The following is a 24,553-nucleotide window of genomic DNA, read 5'->3' as shown; positions in this document are numbered from 1 at the left end:
GCTCTGCAATTGAAAATATTTTATTAGCACTATTAGATTTGAATTAATTACTGACTATATTTATGAGGATTTCATTTTTATTGATGATATTATTTGCCTTTTATTAATTGTATGCATCTGTAAAGCACTTTGGAATTTATGCCTTGTGTAATTCTTGTGCGCTAAAAATAAACTTGCCTTGCCTACATGAACTATAGCATTTGTGCTATTAGCATGTTGACAGTAAGCGTATTAAAGTGATTCAACAAAAACAGTAAAAAAAATAATTACATAAATGATTTAAACCGATCAATATGCAGGACAGAAACATGCATATGGCACTGATTCTAATCAGTGCCATTCTAATCAATCTAAAGATACGGACGAGGGGCTAAGTACAGTTGTCCAAAAATATGCTTTGAAAGTACTGTTTCTGTCCTCATCTCTCTCCCTCAGTGTAACAATGGCGTATTCAAAACATCATATTTAAGGAAGGTCACTGCAGATGTTATCAAAGCTGCTTAATCAAGTCTTTACTTTATGAATATATTCTTTAAAGTCAGCTGTTATAAATAACTAAGTGGAGGTAAGAATGCCTAGCGGAATATTCATTTTAATGTTCAGTTTTTTTCTCTCCAGGTCTTTTTTTTTGAGCGAGGTGGTCAAGACTAAGTCAAATCACAGATAAATGGAGAGTGCAACATGAACCTTGAACTTTATTTGACTCTGTAAAGCATGTCGACACATTTTTTTTCTCAATTCATTATTTAGTTGGGTTGACTGTAAGGCCAAAGTGCGAGCCCATGGTGACCCACAGTTCAACTAGGTTGTCCCAGCTGGGAGAAGAAGAATTTAATATTAATAGGTTTGCCTTTAAGCTATCATTGATTCATTTCCACTTGATTCTTTCTTTAAAAATGCCAACCGTTGAGTTCTGGAAAAAAAGCGAAGACTGCCAACCGCTCACATTCACTATTTTATAGTGGTGTGATTTAAATGCTACAGGTCTTATAAAACACATCTGATGTTAACAAGGTCTGATAAGCAGTTTTATCCTTTGCAATGTTTCACATTCCCTCCGGAAAGAGACAAAGCCAAGCCATGAGTAACACAATAACAGTGTCCATAGCTTTATGCTGCAGTCTAACTCCCCAAGGCAGCGTGGATCAGTCTGGGGCTTTATGACAAAGACGGGCCCGCCTACCTCCCAAACAGTGTGGGCCTTTTTTCTTTTTTACCTTTGTTGAAGCTATATACTTGCCTTCTTCCTAAGATACCCTCTGCATTATTCATGTCGGGGAAACACTTCCAGGCCAGGGCAGCATCTGGCCCTGTTGCAATATTAATATACAGAGTCCAGCCCGATTGCTCGAACACTGCATCTCCACTTTTAGTATATGGGAGCCATGCCACTATAGACTCTGATGTACAGTATTATGCGCTGAATATGTGAGACTGGGATAATGCACAGTAATAAGGACATCTACACTACAATATGCGATATTTTAAGTTTATTCTCATTTATCTAATAGGGGTGTCCAGATGCAGCTTTTTGAGAAACTACTTTTTTCCAAAGCTTTAAACAATGCACTTTATACAATGATGCGGCTAATTTAGGGATTTTTCACACACTTCAAATGCAGCTAAAACATTTTGCCTGATCACAGCAGACATTTAGCGTCTTATGGGTTCACCCTCATCATGGAGAACAAACAACAAAATGAACATGACTCAGCACCAAAGCCGAAGACGATCGACCTGGCCATCGAAAAAGGAAACTGCCACCATATGTAACAGAAATCCACCACCACTAACAGGCGCTGAAAGGCCGCACCCCTGCGCGCCTTTTAGAAGACGACTTTAGCGGTTTCAGCAGGAGTAGGACAAGGATGAAAACCATGCTCAATGACATCCCTGGTAGGCTACTGTCAGTCGTGTTACAAACACTATCTTGTTAAAATTGTGAATGAACACAAGCACCTGTGTAAATATTTTAGGTTTCAATTTGTACACCTACAGCTCATAGACTTGAGCAGTTAATTGAGTAATTAGATGGGCACGGCTTATATTCAGGTGTTCTCTATAGACCCCAAATTACGGAATGTCTTATTAACCGACTGGAATGGACTGATGCCGTGTTTAGGTTGAAATGTATTTATTTATTCATTTATTTTGTACAACACCGAGCGGCTACATTATTAAGTTAAGCTAATGATGCAGTTAGTAGTACGTTTGTTACTGGATACTTTCTAAAATGCTTCTGCCATTGTAGCTGTAAGTAATATGCAAATGAAAATATTTGATATTTGTTTAAATTGACAAATGTGGTGTTTTAGACTGAAATATTGTTCATTTAAGGCCCCCTATTATGCATGTCTTACTTGTGTCTTATTCTGTTATTCTCCGTTTTGTAGCTGCTACCTCTCGGTAGCCTATAGCCTACCATGTTTACTTTTTGTAAAGTCACTAAAATACAAGAGAAGACCATCCTTGTATGCTTATTGGAGGACATTTTGTTGTTAATTAGCTGTCAATCTTTGCACAGGAAAACTCGTTGCAGCACTGCTTCTATTGGATTGCTTATATTGGAGCTTTGAGATGTAAGCCAATAACATCCAACACTTTTTTGTTGATTTTGGTATATCAGATAAGAACAACCCTAGTATTTGACATATCAACTGACAAGAAGACATTTTTAATTGGAAGTGTGAATCTTTGGGCACCTGATGATTCGATTTAATTAAGATTCTTGGAATCTTGATTGAATTAATTGATGAATTATAATAAAACCTTTAGAAAACTAGTTACAGATTACAAAAGCTCCTATCGACTGATGGTGTTTGACTTATACGCCAAGTGTTGGCCAAAAACGTCTCTTTAAAAATTCATTTTTCTAAATTTATTTACAAAAATCACAGAAATTTAATAAAAGAAAATAAAGCATATTCAACTCCAACCCAATCCCAGCTTTAAAATAATTAGGATACACATGTACAAAACAATTGAGAAGACATGAAAATGGAAAAAAAGGAAAACCAAAAATTTATAAAGTCAATATTATCAATAGAAGTTGTATAATGTTTTTCATCCAAAAATGTGTTCTTTAAAAAACACTTTTTTTCCTTTTTAATATTGGTTCTTAAAAACTTGATTTGGATGTGTGTAGCCATATTATTAATACTATACAAAATGATACCGATCTTTTTACTTCTTATTTACAATTTATATTAGGGCTTTTTTAAAGCAGTTCAAGAAAAATTAAGGAAACCCTCATTTTAACACCTGCAAAGTAATTTCAATGTCAAATTAACGCATAATTAAATACATTATTATTACCCAAAGTGAAATATTAAACAGTCTGTACAAAACTCAAGACAAAGTTTTTCGGGGATCAGGAGAGGCCCCGGTCGTAGTATGTTGTCTGTAAGTTAAAATTACACTAACACTGCACTGAGAAATGTGATGCTAGTGGAGTTTGCTAGTAGTAAATATTGCTACATTGCTGCACTTTGGTGGCAATTTCCATTCATTTGCAGCCATTTCACAGCTTTCCTACTGATAAGAAGAGAGTGCTGTGGGAGATTTCTATGGATGTGAACAGATTACAAAGTATCTGTGGCTGTGTTCTCGTTATTGTTCTGCTAAAAGAGCTAACAGGTCCACCCATCCATCGATTTTGTAACGCTTGTTGCTTTTTTGGGGTCGCTGGAGCCTATATCAGCTGAATTCGGGCGGTAGGCGGTCTACACCCTGGACAAGTCGCCACTTTCAAGTTTTAAAAGAAAGCTAAATGATGTGGCCCCCAAAGTGTGGGGAAAACACTATTGTGTGCGGGTAGAGTTGCAAACTTAGATACGACCTTGATGGCGGAGGAAGCGAACAAGCCACTTGTACATTTAGTGTGAATGTTGTCTGTCCGACTTGTCCAGGGTGTACCTCGCCTTCCGCCTGAATGCAGCTGAAATAGGATCCAGCACCCCCTGCGACCCCGAACGGGACAAGCGGTAGAAAGTTGATGGATGGAATACACTTCATTGTTGTCTAAATAACATGTAATGGTGGTTATTTCGGCAGAATTTTGCATAAATTGTTTTACGGGCTTTTTTCAAGCTGCCTTCTGACTGTCTCTTCAGTATGTACCTTTTTGTTGGTGCTTTTATTTACGTGGCTCAACTTTGATTGCATCATCTCCCAGCCAGCCATGTTGTAGTTTTTTTGCACTTCAAAAACAATATACTGTAAGTTTGAGGTTTCCGCTACTTTGTATTGGAAATTGCAACACTGGAGGGTGCATGTGCATATATGAGCCAGTCTGCTCCACAACAAGAGGATAGAGAAAAACAAGGAGCTTATTCACTACAGCGTCTTGTGCAGAGCTCTTCGGGAAAATCTCTACTTAATAGTTCCCTTATGTCCCACTCACTAAAACGTCATAAATTAGGCAAATTCAAAACAGCTCGTTTGAAGGAAGCATTTAGGAAGGAAAAATTGTTATATTTTGGGACACATGCAGATCCTAAATACACAAAACAGGTACCCATAGGTAAGAAAAGTTGGTTTTGCATAATAGGCCCCCTTTAAGACACATCAGATGAAGCAGCATGATCTAAGGCTAGCAGACTCAGCCAGTGACTAGTGATCAGATTTAAATGCAACTTGTTGGTGCATTATGATGCAACATGGCGTTCTTATGGAAATCTATTTATTTCAATATCCCATGTACAGACCTGATAGTCGCTGGAGCCTATATCAGCTGAATTCGGGCGGTAGGCGGTCTACACCCTGGACAAGTCGCCACTTTCAAGTTTTAAAAGAAAGCTAAACTATGTGGCCCCCAAAGTGTGGGGAAAACACTATTGTGTGCTTATGGAAATCTATTTATTTCAATATCCCATGTACAGACCTGATAGTATCTTCGATTATACAGGTCGAACCTGTACAAATAAAGGGTTCCCTTAAGGTAGAAAAGTACATCAAAATCGGACATGAGTCAATTTACATCGAATCCTTGATTGACAGAGTAAAACAAATATTTTGGCTATTTACTTGATTGCTAAGCCAGTGCACAATTTCTTAGTGGTGGATTTTCTGATGCATGTTTGCTGTGGTGATTTCTTTTGTGTTCTTTATCAGAGTATGTTATAACAATACAAGATGTATTTTAGTTTACTATGTATTATCAATAGTTTCTTAAACCTTACCCCACACATCGGCAAAGTGCTTAAACTTTATCAATATGTGCTTACATGTTTGCTTTAACTTAAAATTAACTCAACATGTTTTCAGATCTATAAAGGACTAACTGTCTTTAGCACAGTTGACATGAATGTGTTTTCAAATTAAGTGGCAGACTCAAAGGGGTTCCTACTTTATAACAGTTCCTTTGGCGCCCCCTGCTGTCGTGAGCATGACCCTCGTTGTGAGACTGACTCTCAAGTCATCTTGATCCAGACCCAGCAGGTCGGCACAGTACTCTAGGGTCTGTCTGGACTGATTCTTCAGAACACAGCCACCTACAAACACATACCTCCACTTTAATAATCTCCAAAGTACAATATGGGAAATATTTGTTGATTTCTCTCAATATGATAATCAAAATCAAATTTTAGAAAGTACAAATAAAATGCATTAATATTTTAAATATTTACTTATTTAAAACAAACTGAATTCATCCAACCTGAGCTACTTCCCGTTTCCTCAAAGTCGATGTTGCCCAGGTGGAGAACGCCAGCTACCACTCTGAAGAGGTCCAGTTTCTCCGCATCATCCAGGCCAATTTTCTTCATGGCCATGCACATCCTGTTAAAGTCGCCGTGGTCATCAAGACGAGGGTCCTTCAGGGCGCCCACCTTCACATGCTGCAGGTAGCACAAGTGAATATAAATCATAAATTGTATGAGTCTCTTGTTTGTTTATTATTTTTTTATTAAACAAAGAGCCTCCACCAGCAGAAAACATCACCCTTCTATAGACCTCTAGTTTGTAAACTAAATAGAGACATACATAATTCAAGATTAAGAGGCATGCCGTCCTTTACTTCATTGGTATCAATACATACCTTATTAAAACTATTCCTTTTTGAAAAGTGAAACAATCAAACAACAAATAGCTGCATAAACACCACTCAGCTCCAAGACATAGCATGCAATTTGCAATACAAACAGCAGCAGGGCCAAACATGAAGATAAATAATCACTCAAAATAAAAAATATAGTTTACCTTATTGTCCTTTTATATCACAAATATGAGGTAGAGCAGACAAATAAACAGGTATCAGATTCACATCCTGAAATAAAATTAACATGTAATGGCGAACCTTCTTCACACTGTTGAAATGGACATTGGACTTCCTGAGGAAAATGATCATTCAATGAATCAATTACCTCTTAATACGGGATAATCACTCTCTCTGATTGTTTTGAACCCTTATTTCCATGGCAATAGTTTAATAAGCAAGTAATGCTGCTGACGTCTTTGTAGATCGTAGCGATACTTTCACGGCTATACGCTTAGCTTTTTCACTAGTAGCCCCCGTACTACTAAATGAAAAAAATTAGTAGCACGGAAAAAATTTCGGAGCAGTACGAAATAGTTTAAATATCACAATTTCATTATTAACACTCAAACAACGTACACAGATGCACTCATACATATAAACACTATGTCATCATAAGGCCCACTGTAACGCTCAATTAAAACACAGAGAACATCCCTAAACTGGCTGCGCGACGTGGCTCAAAACTCATATCCCACTATAGTCTAGCCCAGTGGTTCTCAACCTTTTTTCAGTGATGTACCCCCTGTGAACATTTTTTTAATTCAAGTACCCCCTAATCAGCGCAAAGCATTTTTGGTTGAAAAAAAGTGATAAAGATGTAAAATACAGCATTATGTCATCAGTTTCTGATTTATTAAATTGTATAACAGAGCAAAATATTGCTCATTTGTAGTGGTCTTTCTTGAACTATTTGGAAAAAAAGATATACAATTAACTAAAAGCTTGTTGAAAAATAAACAAGTGATTCAATTATGAATAAATATTTCTACACATACAAGTAATCATCAACTTAAAGTGCCCTCTTTGGGGATTGTAATAGAGATCTATCTGGATTCATGAACTTCATTCTTAACATTTCCTCACAAAAAAAGAAATCTTTAACATAAATATTTATGGAGCATGTCCACAAAAAATCTAGCTGTCAACACTGAATAATTGCATTGTTGCATTTCTTTTCACAGTTTATGAACTTAAATTCACATTTTGTTGAAATATTATTCAATACATATATTTATAAAGGATTTTTGAATTTTTGCTATTTTTAAAAAAATCTCACGTACCCCTTGGCATACCTTCAAGTACCCCCAGGGGTACGCGTACCCCCATTTGAGAACCACTGGTCTAGCCCATAAACTAACCTATAAATGGATATATCCGTTGACGTAACTTAATATCACCACTATGCCTTGATTATAGATTTTTGGGACTGATGGGGATCGCAAAAAGAGGTACTAACAAGTAAGAAAAGTAGATTTTGCATAATGGGATAGGTGTTTTGACAAAGAAGAAAATGTGAAATAAAGTACCCTGGTTTAAGAGGACATCAGAATCAGAATCAGACATATTTAAACGTCAGCAGTAACATGAAAACAATTGACCTTTAATATATAAGTTAACATTATTAGAGGACATATACACACACATTTTAGCCAGGAACACAAACCTGTAAACTACGTCATTATGCTGTGTGACAGGCTGTGTTCTGAAAATTGCTTAAAAGTATTTAATTATAGTTACTCGTTACTTTACCAAAAAAGTAATTGAACTACAAACGGAATTACTTCTAAATTACAAGGGGAAGTAATTAGTGCATTACTTAAAAAAACCCAACTTCAAATATCTGTCATAAAAAGTGTCATATGAGAACAGTAAGTGCGTCTATGAGTGTTTCTTTAAAAGGCGCTGCCTGTTGTCTTGTGACAGACAGGCCTTTTAGCTTGAGCTGTTTTTGTTAGCTTAGCAGGCTAACAGCGGCAGTTTGTCAGCTCTGACGGCTGCTGTTTTGAATCTTTCATTGGTTTGTGTTACCTCTGCTTATTAAATAGATTGAATGTGATTCCATGGCTGTATGTATGTTCTTTTTAACAAACAGAGTATTGTTTGAATAACAAGTTTGTCACTTCAATGATTGATTTGTTGTTCAATATTCCCTCCGACCCTTGTAATTACTAGTGCACAGTACAGAACATCTTTTACCGACCAGTTCCTCCAACTAAGGCCTTGTTGGAAGACTGAAGTGTGTGAGCTAGGAGGAGCAAGGCTCCAGGCTCAACCCACTCTGTGCATTGAGGAGAAGGAAGAAATACACAGATTTTCAGCGCGCATAGAATGATCAGTGACACTTGCGCGACAATCACTTGTCCATTTGGGTATGATTTAAGTTTATTTCAAACATGCTATACAGATGCACAAACATTTTACTAGACCCTGATCAAATTTGTTTTTTTTCCCAATTTATTTTAGGAGTAAAATGCTTATTGGAAGGTTAAAATCTGTATTTGCATGTGTGATACTTTTTTTTTTTTCAATACTCGCACAACCTCTTTTTAGTCACAAATGCGAGTAAAATGAGGGCTGACTTTCTATTTCTTTAGGCAGTATTAACAGCATCTCTGTGCTCTATTTTGAATCACTAACTTGGCAGAATTCTTAATAATCAGTAATGCAATATGGTGCCCATCCGTGATGGAGCAATCAACCTGGATAAGTACCATTCATTATAAATTTCATAACTGGAAGCATTAATCATTTTGTTGCTCACTCTTCTTACAAAATTATTCTTAAAACTCTCTCAGGCATTAAATACCCACTCTGGGCTGCACTCCTAATTGGTCCCGTAGAGAGCAACACGGCATGCTGGTGGTTTTAATTGTTGCATGGTATCAATTATACTGTACATATCCTGCAGGCTTTGTTGCACAAATCAACAAAGCACAGCTTATGTTCTGTCTTGTTGCATCATGCATCACATAATGTGGCATGAACTTCTCGGAATACAAAGCCAAAATATATACATTTGCTGGCTTTCAGCAAACTGCAACAATCATTGATTGAAAACACTTTAACAAAGTACTTCGATGGGAAGAAAGAGAATCTGCTTTTACCTCAGGACTCTTGCGGTTCTGCATGATTTGCTTATCAGAATCTGTGCTTGCAAAGTATCGGGTGCACCCTCGGTTCAAATACTGCAACACAAAAAGCAAAAAATCAACTAGGCATTTCAGTATTGGCAGGAAACCCAAGGGAGATTTTTGTATTGCTTGTCACCCTATGAAAGACTCTTTTCTCTTAATAGTGTCTTACTTGCTGACAGAAGATCAGTAATGTGAAGTAATTGTCTTTGATTTTGCTGCCACTGTAGGCACCTGATTTAATTACAGCCTTGCAAATATCAGAAGTTGTTGTGGGGTTTCTTTTCAATGTGTATGTTCTCTGGTTAATAAAAATATCACCCATGGCGTATGTACCCCTTGAGTAGATTATTGAATGACTTAAATGAGAAAGACGGCATGTCACAAAAAATGTGCTAGTCTGACATCTACTGGTCTTTTATTGAATTGTCACTAACTTCAACTAGAATGAACAAGTAAAAAACTATGAAAATAAATGCATAATTAGTACAATAAGTTCATAATTTAGCATAACGATTAATAGTAAAAAAGGGTGTAATGTAGGAAATAAATATTTAACTTGAAAAGTCACATTTTTATAGCAAAAAAAGCTGCAATACAGAACTATAGATTCAATGTTGTGTGGAAAATTTAATTTGAGAAGTTGTCATTTTTAGGAATGGAACGGTATCAAATCTCATGATAAGATATTATCATGGTATTAAGGCTCCGGTACGATATTATTGCCGTATATGTCCAAAAAAAAAAAAGCTTGGTAAAAATGTTATAGTGTGTAAAATGAGGTGTCGGGAATTTTTTCGATAAACACAGTTACTGTAATTGAACACAAACACAATGTTAAGCCATATTTATAACTATTAACAAGTATTTCAAAGTGCAAATAAATGTGTAGGAACATCTACTGTTTCAAGCAAATATTGACAAGAATAACATACAGTTGATGTCTTACATGCAACAATGTAAACATCCATCCATCCATCCATCCATTTTCTACCGCTTATTCCCTTTCGGGGTCGCGGGGGGCGCTGGCGCCTATCTCAGCTACAATCGGGCGGAAGGCAGGGTACACCCTGGACAAGTCGCCACCTCATCGCAGACAATGTAAACATCCAGTATAACAAGTGCAAAATAATAATGTGAACATTAGTGTCTTTCAACTTTTACATTTTGGGAAGAAGTGTCTTTTCCAGTGGTAACTTTTTTTTATCCGTCTGGAAAATATTGTTTCTCAGAAAAGTAAACTGACAATATAACTTTTAATAATGTAAATACCTCACAAACTGATGTCTGGCTTCGCTTGCTTCAAATATATTTTCAGTGTGACGGTTTGTGAGGTGGGAACATGTCCAGCCCTGATTTCCACCCGAGTGCAACTGGAATAGGCTCCAGAACCCCAGTGACATTGAGAGAAACAAGCGGTAGAAAAATAGATGGATAGATTGAGGATGTATAAAGTGGCTTTTTAGTTTACTCTTATATGCCATGTTGAACATTTTTTGGGGGTGATTTCACCTGGCTCTGTGCCGCCTTAGAAACGCCTGATACAAAAGTGACGCTCTTAGCTTTGCAGAACACAGACTTTCTTACCGCTGCCAAATAGGTCAGGTTTTGGCCTAAGCGTGTTTGTCTGTTGGTTAGCAAAAAAAAATAAAAAATGCATTTTATCTACGGCCAGTACAACACACTTCCTGCTTACGGCGTTCAACGCCCCCACATTGCTTGTCCCGCGCTGCGCAAAGGATAGTTGAGTTAAGTACCAATGATTGTCACACACACACTAGGTGTGGTGAAATTTGTCCTCTGCATTTGACCCATCCCCTTGAAAGTGAGGAGAGCAGTGGGCAGCAGTGGGCAGCAGCGGTGCCGCGCCCCGGAATCATTCATGGGGATTTAACCCCCAATTCCAACCCTTGATGCTGAGTGCCAAACAGGGAGGCAATGGGTCCCATTTTTTTATAGTCTTTGGTATGACTCGGCCGGGGTTTGAACTCACAACCTACCGATCTCACGGCAGCCACTCTAACCACTAAGCCACTGAGTAGGTGACTAGATCATGGCCGATGTTTTTTGATGCATCACAGTATTAGGGACGGCGTGGCGCAGTGGAAGAGTGGCCGTGCGCAAACCGAGGGTCCCTGGTTCAATCCCTAACTAGTACCAACCTCGTCACGTCCGTTGTGTCCTTGAGCAAGACACTTCACCCTTGCTCCTGATGGGTGCTGGTTAGCGCCTTGCATGGCAGCTCCCTCCATCAGTGTGTGAATGTGTGTGTGAATGGGTAAATGTGGAAGTAGTGTCAAAGCGCTTTGAGTACCTTGAAGGTAGAAAAGCGATATACAAGTACAACCCATTTATCATTTATTAATGAGAAGACTTTATTTATAATCCCAAAACATTGCTGGTAATTTTTGATTAAAATGGTGTATTATTTGTTATATTTAATATAAGAAAAATGTGTAATTTTGCAGGAATAAGGTTGTAGTGTGTACTATGTGTAAATAAATATTTACAATGTTAACATTGTCAATATATCATGAGAAAAAAGCAGGAATTTTGTCGGAATAAAGTCATACATTTCACAGTTTTTAAAAATATTTTTCACGTATGCATTCACGTTTATGCGCATACATGCTTTTCCTTATACTACTAAATAATTTGTTATTTTAAAGTGTGCATGATGCAAAACTCTCAGAAACATACAATTAGAAGTATTATTTTTCAATGTTGTGAATGCGTTATAAAACATTTATATTCGAATGATTATTTATTGTTAATAAAATAAAGCAATCATTATCTAATTATTATTATTAAATAGTATATTTTTAATAGTTTTTAAGTGTTGTTTAATTTAAATCAGATTTAATTAAACTAAGAATTTAATTACTGTACTGTAATTACTGTAATAATTTAATTGCTGTATTAAAATGTTCCTGATTAAGAAATAAGCAAAAAATTATAAATGCACTTACTCTAAAGCAGTCAGGAGAGTCAAGGTGCAGTTTCTTCTTAATGTCCTCAGACGCTCCAGCACACAGCCTGTAGAAGATGTGGTAGTTCCTCTCGTCATTACTTTGCATACAAATCCTCGACTTCTCCAACAAATAATGAGAGACAAATCCTCCCACAACGGCATTCTGAAAACGCAAGTGTAGAATAAGCAATTACAAAAAATGTTCACAGAATTGTAGATAGAACAAGACCATCTAATCATCTGTCACCTTCTCATTGAAGTGGATTTCCACAAACTTCCCAAAGCGACTGCTGTTGTTATTCCGGACTGTCTTAGCATTTCCAAATGCCTCCAGAAGAGGATTTGCTGAATGAAAAAAAGATACACAAAAGGTTCACACTGTGCCTCTGTACTGTATTTACTTTATTGATACATTTGTACTACCTTCAACAATTCTCTCATCAATATCCTGACCACTCCCATAAGTTGTGGTCAAATATCTACAAGATGGAGATGTGATCAAGGTGACATAACCATTAAAATGCAAAATGAAAGACAACGCACTCAGGACGAACAGGACATTAAGGACAGTAAGCATGAGTGAATGAGAATGAATAAAGGCCTCTTCAAGGTTCCTACCTGAGAACAAACTTGGTGTTTTCAGTTTTGCCAGCACCAGATTCACCAGAAACTATTATGGACTGACTCATTCTTAGAACCTTCATGTCCCTGTAAGCTTTGTCAGCTAAACCAAACAACAAAAATGAACAACACAACACTCATTACAGTATGAAGTTGTGTGAACAACAATAAATAGTCATGGAGTTCATGTTTTGTTTGTCACTGAACTGTGTGGTTTATTGATTACATTTCTACAAATTGGCATGGATTTTTCAGTGTTCTTTATATTAAATATCTTTCTATCATTCTATTTTGAACCCTAAGTCATATGAAGCATATTGAGACTCCTAAATATATGTCTAATAATTGAAAACATAATATTGTACTACTGCTGTTGACAAAACATAAACGATTGCCGCAATTTGATTAATCGTTACATCTCCTAAAGTTGCCTTGTGCGTGGTCTCCAAAAGCAATTTAGCGCCATTATGGTGGTAAAACATTGGTTAATGCCAATCTTTTTGACCAATATTTCTGACATTGGCATAAACAGCTGTGGCTGTAGACAAACTTCTTGTGTTAGGTGATACTGGCTAAAACGGTTGCTTATTTTCGCTTTTACAACATTAGTTCTATTCTTGCTCTGTTGCGCAACATAGAGGACTTAAATGACCATGTGGTGAAAAAAAGTCACGTTTTCCTTTTTACTTTCTCATGGACTCCAAATCAATCTAGAAGTTAATAAATTACCTTATGCAAATTACTTTTCAAATTTGTTAAAAAACAGTCTTCTTTGTGGTTTAGGTACATACATTCCTGGTTATAATTAGTATTACCCCACATATTAGTACATTTATAGCTCGAAATAGGAGTGCCAGAGCTTATGAGTTCCGGGGTTACACACTGTCTTTTGGGTAATTGTTAAGATTTAGACTGAGAGAAAATTCGGGTTACTAACCTCCCCGCCATTAGTTGGCATAATAAATGCCACAGTGAATCCTGTAAGATCCGACTAAACCATCCCGTGTCTTACTCATTCTGATTAGCTTATAGTTTTTCCAACCACCGAAACGATGAAATGGAGTATAAAGGACAGTGCTAAGAAGACTTGTTGAAGCAGTTGGATCAAGTCTGCACCATAACAAAGCAGAATGAGTCAATAACAACAGCCTATGACGTTAAACTTATTCGAAAATATGGAGAGGCTGCTTATGGTATGTTTGACGGAGAAGGAGCTTGAAGGCGATACTGTAGAAGTATCCGCTCCAAGATAATTGTTGTATACTATAAATAAATATAATTCACAAAAAATATAATTCACTTATATTATTGTTACATTACTTAACTAAACTACTGAAGTTGTTTGTAGTACATTGTTTTGTAATGGTTTTGATACAAAATGTATTATCTAAAAGTTAGTTGTTGTTTTTTTTCAAAAAACATGTTGCGTGTTGAAATTGTGGTGTCTTGGACAGGCAAGATTATTTCAATTCATTCACTGTTTCGCAATACAATATTTTCAAGGTACGAGCTGCATCACTAAACCAATTAAACGTGTATGCCGGAGTACCACTGTATAGTGCTATTGATATTCCAACTTTTCACTATTAATACAATGTTTTTATGTTGTTTTTGCATTTTTCTGACCCATTCTCTTACCGATTGCATAGACGTGAGGGGGCAGAGTCCCGAGTGATTTCCCCTGGTATGACTTGATGGCATCAGGCCCATATAGTTTGGGGATATCGTAGTAAGGATTTACAGCAATCAATATATTGGCCACAAAATTCTGTAAAAAAACAATCAAAGTATGATGAGAGTATTTTAAATATAAACTATTCAAACTTTACAGCAGGATAACAAATTATGCTAACAAAGCTCATGAAAGCTGTGGGTACACTTTCTTTTCCCATTTACCACCTGCAGCTCATTTCCTAAGTGAGGATCAAGATAGCATTTGACAGTCACTCTCTGAACTTTAGCTAACCGCCTTTCCCTCTTTACCACCTGGTCCTTCTCCCTCACGTGGGGGACGAAAGGAATCTTCTATCCCTCTACCTTATAACCTAAACCGTTCTCTTGTAATGCTAATGTTGGGCAGCAGCTGGGAGCTCACACAGTATCTATGTCTATACATTTTAATGATGCTGTAGTAGGTATGAGTTATAAGTTGAAAAGACATACATATATGTGTTCCTTATTGTATCGCACTTTGACGTTGTTGAGGAGAGTGGCTTCATTCAAATACATAAGGGAGCCTGAAAAGACAAAACAAGTAAGATTACTTCTAAAAAAATTTAAAAAAATGGATAAGCTGTGAGGGATGAAATAGAAGTGAACTCACAGTTGTCTTCAACATGTTTGTTGACGTCGTCTTCTGCTGGGAACACTTGACTCATCGGCGCAAGAAAAGTCTGTTTCAGAAATGAGCAGAACGCTTCATTAATTGGGTGGCATAACTTATTTATTTATTTTATCTGTGGGGTTTTTGAGGCAAATATAAGTGCACTACTTGTTGTACAAAATAAATCAAGTACAGGTAACATGGCATTGGTTATATCGTGTTTAACTGTCTAAAAGTGTTAATGAAAAATAATGTAATTCAGTGTTTCCCTCAGAAAATTTGTCAGTTAAGGTGGTGTTTCTCCAGGGGGATGGAGGTGGGTGGGTGTAAGGAACAGCGTAACTCGGCGTGTTGCCATCACATCTCCATCTCATCGCTGCACCTACAGCCTGGGGGCGGGGGGCAATAGACTACAAACTGTGGTGAAGTAGGCAATCTTTGTCGCGTGAGAAAGTCTACAATTTTTTGTTGTGTTTTCCGCTCCATATGCTGAATGTCGATATACTATATAAATCTCAACATTTTTTCTGTAAAAGTAAAAACATTACACAAAACAGTCCTAGTTACCTGAGATACTAAGTATGTCATTTTTATGACTTAAAAATATGACAAAATAATGACTTACTAAGTCAAAATAATGACAAAAAATGACTTAACAAGTCAAATTTATGACTTACTTTAAGTAAGCGTTTGAAAAAAAAGAGTGAAAAGTGGGGCCACATGCTGACATATGCTCACCTCATCATGCTTAATTTATTACAGCATTAGGGAAGCCTGTAGTAGATTTTTATGATGTAAATGTTATATTTGTATCAACATGTGATAGCAGGGACCCTGCCATTCAAAACTAAGCTGCTACATTACTAATGATTGATGTAACTATTGCTGAAAAAAAAAAAGAGTACAATAGCAATAGGAGAGATGATTCATCCCTGAACACCATGGAGTTCATGTAGGTTTAATGATGCAGTTACATTATTATATCAATTATCAAAGACAGAAACTCTTCTTTTAACATAATGTTGTTTTTTGCTGCTTCAAAACAGCTCAATCAACACAGAAAAAGGTAAAGTGAAATATTTTAGTCGTTAACTGTAGGTCAATAATACTTGTCTTTCTCTCAAACAGATAGGACTTTCACACGCACACGCACACACACAGTGAGCTAACTTTACGCTAAAAGCTATTTAGCGTTCACCTCAAGGACTGTCAGCGAGCTGTGCTGCCGCTTATGTTTCTAGAACGTCAACGGGCTCATTGTGATGTTACTAGTAGTTGACTTGGAAGTGTTTACTATAATTTGGGGAGAGTCCGTTGCCTGATGGTTACTTGCTAAACACCTTTCTCCTCACCCCACCGCAGGAGCCATAGACATCTTATAAGTAGATGCAGCATTGAGCGCTACTGCCTACTGTCGCTGACTAGACGCGGGGCCACCATCTTGGAGTGGTGATCCGCTCTGCACAGTGCAATTCATTTGGCAGGAGCAATGAACTGTCAGCGCATTTACTTCATCTTACCTCATTGAATACCACTGATTTTCACGTGTTTTTTTGTCATACGTGTAGCAATGATAAAGAACACATGTTTTATTAGTCATACTTTGCTTAACAGTAATATAATATTCGTTTATGCCTTAAATGACCAGACGTCCGAGATCAAAACTGCGAATATAATCCCAGAGAACGGGGAAAAAAAAACGGTCAGCTATTTTTAAGTTCAGGAAACAATATGATTAGGTCATACACAATGCATATATCCTACAGACACAATGTATGAATATTTATATATATTCGCTCCGGAGTATAAGTCGCACCTGCCGAAAATGCATAATAAAGAAGGAAAAAAACATATATAAGACGCACTGGAGTATAAATCACATTTTTTGGGGAAATGTATTTGATAAAACCCAACACCAAGAATAGACATTTGAAAGGCAATTTAAAATAAATAAAGAATAGTGAACAACAGGCTGAATAAGTGTACGTTATATGACGCATAAATAACCAACTGAGAACGTGCCTGGTATGTTAAGTTGACAAATTATGGAAAGAGTCATTCAAATAACTATAACATATAGAACATGCATTACGTTTACCAAACAATCTGTCACTCCTAATCGCTAATCTGATGAAATCTCATAAGTCTAGTCTCTTACGTGAATGAGCTAAATAATATTATTTGATATTTTACGGTAACGTGTTAATAATTTCACACATAAGTCGCTCCTGAGTATAAATTGCACCCCCGTGCAAACTATGTAAAAAAAACTGTGACTTATAGTCCCGACAAATACGGTATCTATATATCTTAGGGACCTATAGACTGTATGGCGGTTGCTACATATTCTTTTCACAAAACACAACCAATAGTACGTTAATGTTGAATCTTACTTGTAAAAAGTAATCCCCTGATTCCTATTTTCAACAGTGCGCTCATTTGAGAAGGAAAACGCTGAACACCAGCCCGGCATCTTTGTTTTCTCCCTGTCAACTGTCAGTTTAGGCTGCTCATCACCACTTCAAGATGGCTGCCGACTTTCACGCGTCACAGCAGCCGATGCTGCGTCTATTTATAAGATGTCTATGGCAGTAGCACTGACTCTATGCCTCTGAATACGCACTGCTGATTGGTTGTTACATGCGCTCTGAATACGCACTGCTGATTGGCTGTTACCGCTCTGCGTGTAACCAATCAGATGGTTCTGTGGTCTGGGACAATGCTGGATGCTGCAGACACATACTGACAGAGGCAGAGGCAGAATTAAGCGGAGCAGCGTGTTAATGCGGCCTTAACAACAAAGCGCTGCGGGAAACCCTGTATTTATTTACCTACATTTGAAATCTACACATGTCAATTTGTTGAGTTCAACCAACATTTTATGAGGAAAAAAAGCCTCAAAAGATAAAACATTCATGCACGATTCAAAGCGTACTTAATTCCAGCAACAACTATAAAACACCAAGTATCAAAAGTATTACGCTACACTTTTCAGTTTCCTCTCCTTGTGTCTGTTAGCTATCTTCAAGGGATAAATTAGTTGAGTTTTAAAGAGGATGAAAGTAAAAGTTCCTGTTAAAGAATTTAAAGAAAATTATGATTTCCATCTTTTCTGACTAATAATTGTTATAATGTTGAATAATCGTGTTAAAAAAATGCCAAATCCGGTGTGGCTCAGATGGTAGAGCGGCCCTGTCAGCAACTTGAGGGTTCCAGGTTTGATTAAAGCTTCCATCCTAGTCACTGCTGTTGTGTCCTGAGCAAGCCACTTTACCCACCTTGCTCCCAGTGCCACCCACACTGGTTTAAATGTAGTTTAAAGATTTAGATAATGGGTTTCACAATGTAAAGCGCTTTGAGTCGCTATAGAAAAAGCGCTATATAAATATAATTCACTTTGCTTCATTTCACAAAGCAGGATAAAGTATTATTTTCATCCAATCTTGGCATGCGCACAATGACACTGATGTGTGGCATGCATTGAAATAAATGCTGATTAAAGCAAGTTTTTCTTTTGCAGCTCTGTATCTATTGCTGTGACCTCGTAACTCTATACATTTTTTATTTTCAGAGGTGTCTGGAAAAAAAATAACTGATGTTTGTCTTCAAGATAAACAACATTTGTAAAGTTAAAAAGGACTTAAAGTTAGTAAGATAGTCAGACATGACTGCTTTGTTCAGAACAGAACACACATAAGCTAATACAAAGCATAACAGAATAAATTGATAAATTAAACTGACTCGTGGAATATCTGTAAAATAAAATAATGATATTTGGTAAAAATTAGAGAGAAAGTCAAACATAAATACAAATGGACAGAGTATACTTTGAAAGGGTTCAAGAAATCAAATGTTTGGGTGTAATAATAGATGATAAAATGAACTGGAAATCTCATGTAAAAAATATACAACATAAAGTGACAATGAATATGTCAATAATTAATGAAGCTAAATATGTTCTGGACCAAAGATCACTCCATTCTCTACTGTTTGCTTGTGTTATATCTGAGTTATCGTGTAGGAATATGGGGAAATAATCACAAAAATACAGTTCCTTCAAGAGCCGACTCGCAGAGTAGTATTACATTATGTTGGCTATCAAGAACCCTCAAACACTATATTTATTTAATGAAAAAAATATTGAAAATCAGTGACTTGGAGCTTTTGCAAACAGTTAGAATTCTGTACAAAGAAAAGTATAACCTGTTACACAAAACAATTCTCAAAAAAAGAGGAGAAATGTAACTATACAGAAAAATCCAGTTTAAAACATTTAAAACATCTTGTACATCGTACAAAACTTGAGACTCTTAGCATATTGATTTGTGGAATTAAATTATGGAATGGGTTAAGCAAAGAAATAAAACAATGTATTAATACGATCCCGTTTAAGAAACTATTCAAAATAAGTGTTTACAGAGCACAAAGAAGAATCATCTTCATAAACATATTGACTTATCAAATAATTACATAATTTTATTTCATAATAATGAAATATTATTCATGATTATTTATTTACTACATGCCTGTGCATTCATTTATTTATTCATGTATTTATTCACGGCGGTGTTTGAGCACAAACAAATGTGTTAAAAATTGCTGTGATACAAAAAGAGATATGATTGAATAAACTCTGCCTCATCTTACTCCTTTTCAGACATGCTGTAATGTAAAACTGGAAATATGTGATGCATTACATTGTAATTGTATGAATTTTTAAAAGAAACTGACACCATAACCATAATAACCATAACAAAGATATAAATTTAAACATATTTAAAAAGATAAATCATTATATTTTTGGAGAGGGTGGGGAATGTTTCATTTGCAATCTGGGAACACCTCAACAAAAGAAGATCTTGCAGACATACTACGCGGAAACCTGGTTATAAATGAAATTATGGTGCAACATGTATCCATTATTTACACCAAAACAAATCCAAAATATATAATCCAAACCACAAGGAAGTGTTTCAAATGTAGATTAAAATCATTATCGGTCCCATTTAATTATTTTAACCTCAAAATTAATGATGATGTTTTCCATTACAAAATACGTCTCAGAAGTCAACCAGTAACACTTAAAAGTTGGTGACTTTGGTTGTTGTGCCAAAAAGATAATGATATGCAAACACTGCCGATATCTAAAATGTATTTAATCTAAAAAAACAATACTCTGCTTAATAGGAAAATCGTATATTTCCCCTAAAGTTAATCAAGGATAAGAATGGTCTAGTTGTTGTTTTTAGAGGAGCTAACAATGAGAGAGCATCATTAGGACTGTGAAAAATAAAGATAAATTAAACATCATGAAAAGTTAGGTTAAGCATGCATAAACATGAATCATTCATCATGCTTTAATATCACATTAATGGTGTTTATTTGTCATTCCAGGCTAAATTAGTGACTGATGTTCTCACTCTCTTGTGCAACGTTAATGGAAATAAACTGAATGGAACAAGCCAGCTGTGAGAAAAACAAGGGCAGACATGGCAAGATGATGAATAATTTGGCACCAATTGCAACAGGATCCAAGCACACCTGACTGACTGACTGAGCGAAATGATGGTGGTCCTGTGGGAACCAATCAAGTCACTGCATTATTAAAATAAGCAGGACTCCAAACTAAGTAATGAGACAGTTGGAGTAAATGCACTGATGCTGCGTTTATAATATAACAAAGAAGTCGAACAAAAAGCAATGACAATGTAAGGATCAACATAAGCTTAATAAAAAAGTTTTACCAGGTTCTATTAAATACATACTTTTTTTGACTATATGAAATGAGGCATGCTTTATCATAACAAACTGGAAGCATAAACAGAATGTGCTCCGTGTGCTATCGGCACTATCTTGGCCCAAACAGGCCACGATAACAACCGCATAACAAATGTCCAAGTAATAAAACTGACAAAGAAGCGGCGGTCAGGCTGAGGGTTGTGTACTGAACGGAGCTGCTAATGAGCTCAGCAATGCAATAAAAACAATAAAACAACACTCGATGGGCCTTTCATTCCCTCAATGAATGGGCACAGGGTTAGGATGAACTGATGCGCAAGTTCATGGCCATTGCAAGAGAGTGTGGGGCTCATTAAAGAAAAAAAATGCCAAGTCATTAAGGAGCATTCAGTCGGAACCCCTTTTTAAAATAATGCAGTCTGTTGGTAAACGATTTAAAGTTATTTTTCCAGTGAAACATTTGTACTTGACAATCAATAGACTGTAGGATTTTAGACGTGTTGTCACATCCGACTGTGTACAAGTTAACAGCGTGTTACGAAAAGTCAAAACTAACCATGGAAGTGCTTAAACTGTACGAGGTTCACTGAGAGCCACAACGTGGCTGTTCACACCCATTGGTGTTTGAGTTGTTGTTGTTCCCCTTAAGTGCCGATTGCAGACCTTATTGTTGTCGGCAGAAAAAAAAAATCGTCCAGGAGAAAACACTGCTGTGGCTGTCTATTGATTCAAAAAGCTAATGCTAAAAACAACACGTCATAATTCTCAGGATGAAACATTATACAGTGGTACCTTGGGATCCGAGTTAAATCAGTTCTGTGATGCAGATAGTACCTCGAACTCATATTGTGAAACAAGGTCGCCCATTGATGTGTATTTAATCGGTGCTTGGCCTCCCCAAAACAACAACTATTTCACATGTCTTTAAAAAAAATAATAATACACTTTTAGATAATAAATCTTGTACAAAAACAATAAAACAAACAACTACAGTATTTGAATGGAGTAATGCAATAATAATGTACATCATTAGCCTTGAAGAGTGGACAGCTCCTTTGAGCTGCTGTCCATTGATTTAGATATTATTTTAATGTCCTTGGCTGGCAGCATGGACTCATTTTGCTTCATGGTGCAGACTAGTAGTGCTACTCTCCAACTCCTTCCCAAGGCGATATTATGATTTCTTTCTTTCATTCAGTGGCCATCATTCACTTCTTCTTCTTAGCACTGTCCTTTATACTCACTTTTTTTTATTTCAAGTTTGAAAAACCTAATTATGTTGCTTTCTAACTTTCACTGGCGAATAAGACACCGGACGTTTCGGTCAAATCTTACAGGGTTCACTGTGCCATTAATTATGTTATGTCCTATGTGTATGTCAATCTCTAACTATAAGCTACTGCTAGCAAATAAGCCAGATGTTTTTGGTCAGAAATTAAGAGGTTCAATGTAACATTTGCTACGCAAATAAGTAGTGGGGAAACTTATCACCCAAAATTTTGCTCGCAACTTAAGCATAATAGTTAGCCGAGAGACATCTCTTATCTCCAAAAACTAAGCTGTGGCGCTTTAATTTTGAGGTACCACTGCATATGGTTATTGATAAACTGTTCTGACATACCAGATGGTTATTGTGACGCTTAATAAGTATTAATCGAAAGGTGCCCTTTATGCTAAACCACATGTAGCAATACCATATAAGTATCCAGTCTGTAACAAACTGCATACGTATCACGGTGATCACATTCAGTTAGTTAGCCACAATATAATATTAGGGAAGGTAAATTAATTTCTGGGTTGCACCTACATGTTTGATAGAAAGTCCACCTCACTTTGATATTTTACATGGATGCAGTTGGGATATAGGCTTTAGCACCTCCGCGACCTTGAAAGGGACCCGCGGTAGAAAGTGGATGGATGAATGGGTAAACATTTAAATTTCACTGTTGAACTAGCACCGTTAACAAGCACTCCTTGTATTGTTTGTACAGTCACACAACTGAAAGTAACAATGCCAGATGAGATTTGAAACCAATTCAGATTCAAATGAAATTGGTCCACTTGAAATTGGGCTTGACACCGACACTGTGTGGTTAGTTTAAAACGATCGTAACGCTGCTTGGAGACAAAACTGATCTGTTCATTGGCTAGTCTAAACAGATTGCAAGCAGATTGCTTTCTGAGTTAAATTAGTTTGCACTTGAGTTCAATTTACAATTGACCAGAAAAACTGTACCCAGTTTGACTAGAGTGCTTGTAGAAAAGCAACCAAACTCTAACCACTTGAAAAAACAAATGCGGCTTTACTTTTGCTGTAAAAATCAGACAGGTGGCCTACGTCCTAATGAGCAGCTCTCCTGTAGGCAACATTACCAGTGCACCTGCTGCCTTTGCCTTTATTTATTCATGCCTCTGAACATGTGCTCTCTTGTGTTTCAGAGATTACACATTGTTTTGTTGACGCTGTTCTCACTTAGATAATAGAATGAATTAGCCGTTGATATTTCTGTCAGTGTGCAGTGTTAATTTTAATTAGTAAACGTTTGAATGCTGAGGCAGTGAATGGCTTGTGCTGCCATTCTGTAAACATAGTTAACGATTTTTGTGCTATTACTCACTTTGCCCTTATGACTCAAAGGTTCTATGGTGAGCGTGTCGGCTCCAATGTCGATGATGGTGCCCAGCTGGAACCCGTCTGTGGGGTGGGGCGCCCACACTGGCTTCCCATCCTCCATGGCTTAGCTCCGGTCAGCACGGCCTTGCGACTGAACATAAGGAAAGCAGGAATAACACAGTTACTTTGAATGCCTTTCACTCTCCAGGCTTCATCATCACTATTACCATCCATCCACAATAACTTCCTATTCCAATCTCCCCTAATAACTGGAGTGTGTGAGCGACAGGGAGAAAAGCTTTAACTCGCTTGAGATGTTGTGTTTTGGCAAAACATTTTAATTTGCATGACTTCCCCACTCCCTTGTCTAATTTGGAGAAAAACAAAATCCTATGTTTTATCTGAACAATGTTTCCAATGTTTTTTCTTTCTTATACACCTGATTTTTCATAAAATTAGGTTATCAGGTTGTGTTAGTGTGTTTTTAAATGGTGTAATTCAAACTTGAGACGCTACTGTTCACTGGTTAGCTCCTTGCTCCAAGAACTTGTGATATTCTTAGTAATCGTGACAGAATTTTCCATTTGAGGTTGATTTGAGTTGACTCCTCAGGACTCCTGCAGTAGTGACTGCACCACTACCCCAAGCGTCCAGTTCAGCCAATCATTAAGTGATTAGGGTCTTTGGTCAAAATCAACAACAACAAAAAAACATCTAAACCAGTTACTAAGCTGTTTTCTCTGTTGTAATTCTCTGAATTAGTAAATTGTTTCAGAACAGCTGTAGATGGCTAAAACCACTCTTAGCTTGATGCATTGCTGCATTCAGTTCTGTAAAACAACCTGTATGCCCTATATCAGAATCAGAATCAGAATAGTTTTATTGCCATTGTTTAAAAACAGGTTCACAAACTAGTATTTTTTCTTGGTACAATTGTGCAACATAAAACACATATAACACAGAATAGGTAATAAAAATTAGCTGTAACTGAGCTATCAGATCATGTTATTGTTCATGTGTCTGATGGCCGAGGGGAAAAAACTGTTCAGAAGGTGGGAGGTGTGAGTCTGAATGGAGCGTAGTCTCCTGCCTGTGGGGAGAAGTGAGAAAAGTTTGT

General features: G+C 36.8%; 1 protein-coding gene across 3 annotated transcripts in view; it reads right to left on the bottom strand.

The window, feature by feature from the left end:
* Positions 1-24,553, bottom strand: part of LOC133549955 (unconventional myosin-VI-like) — a 96,949-nt gene that overhangs the window by 61,592 nt on the left and 10,804 nt on the right. For all 3 annotated transcript variants that reach the window (XM_061895892.1, XM_061895894.1, XM_061895895.1), the window contains exons 2-12: positions 23,441-23,587; positions 15,084-15,153; positions 14,924-14,997; positions 14,399-14,528; positions 12,758-12,863; positions 12,563-12,618; positions 12,387-12,484; positions 12,138-12,302; positions 9,142-9,222; positions 5,657-5,837; positions 5,348-5,492 (exon numbers count right to left, since the gene is read on the bottom strand). In XM_061895892.1, coding sequence (XP_061751876.1) covers positions 5,348-5,492; positions 5,657-5,837; positions 9,142-9,222; positions 12,138-12,302; positions 12,387-12,484; positions 12,563-12,618; positions 12,758-12,863; positions 14,399-14,528; positions 14,924-14,997; positions 15,084-15,153; positions 23,441-23,557 — 1,223 coding nt within the window. In that variant the 5' untranslated portion in view covers positions 23,558-23,587. The remainder of the gene's footprint in view (positions 1-5,347; positions 5,493-5,656; positions 5,838-9,141; positions 9,223-12,137; positions 12,303-12,386; positions 12,485-12,562; positions 12,619-12,757; positions 12,864-14,398; positions 14,529-14,923; positions 14,998-15,083; positions 15,154-23,440; positions 23,588-24,553) is intronic.

The sequence above is a fragment of the Nerophis ophidion genome, linkage group LG03 (assembly GCF_033978795.1).
Source record: "Nerophis ophidion isolate RoL-2023_Sa linkage group LG03, RoL_Noph_v1.0, whole genome shotgun sequence".
Taxonomy (NCBI): Eukaryota; Metazoa; Chordata; class Actinopteri; order Syngnathiformes; family Syngnathidae; genus Nerophis; species Nerophis ophidion.
This window is presented reverse-complemented; position numbering and strand designations above follow the sequence as displayed.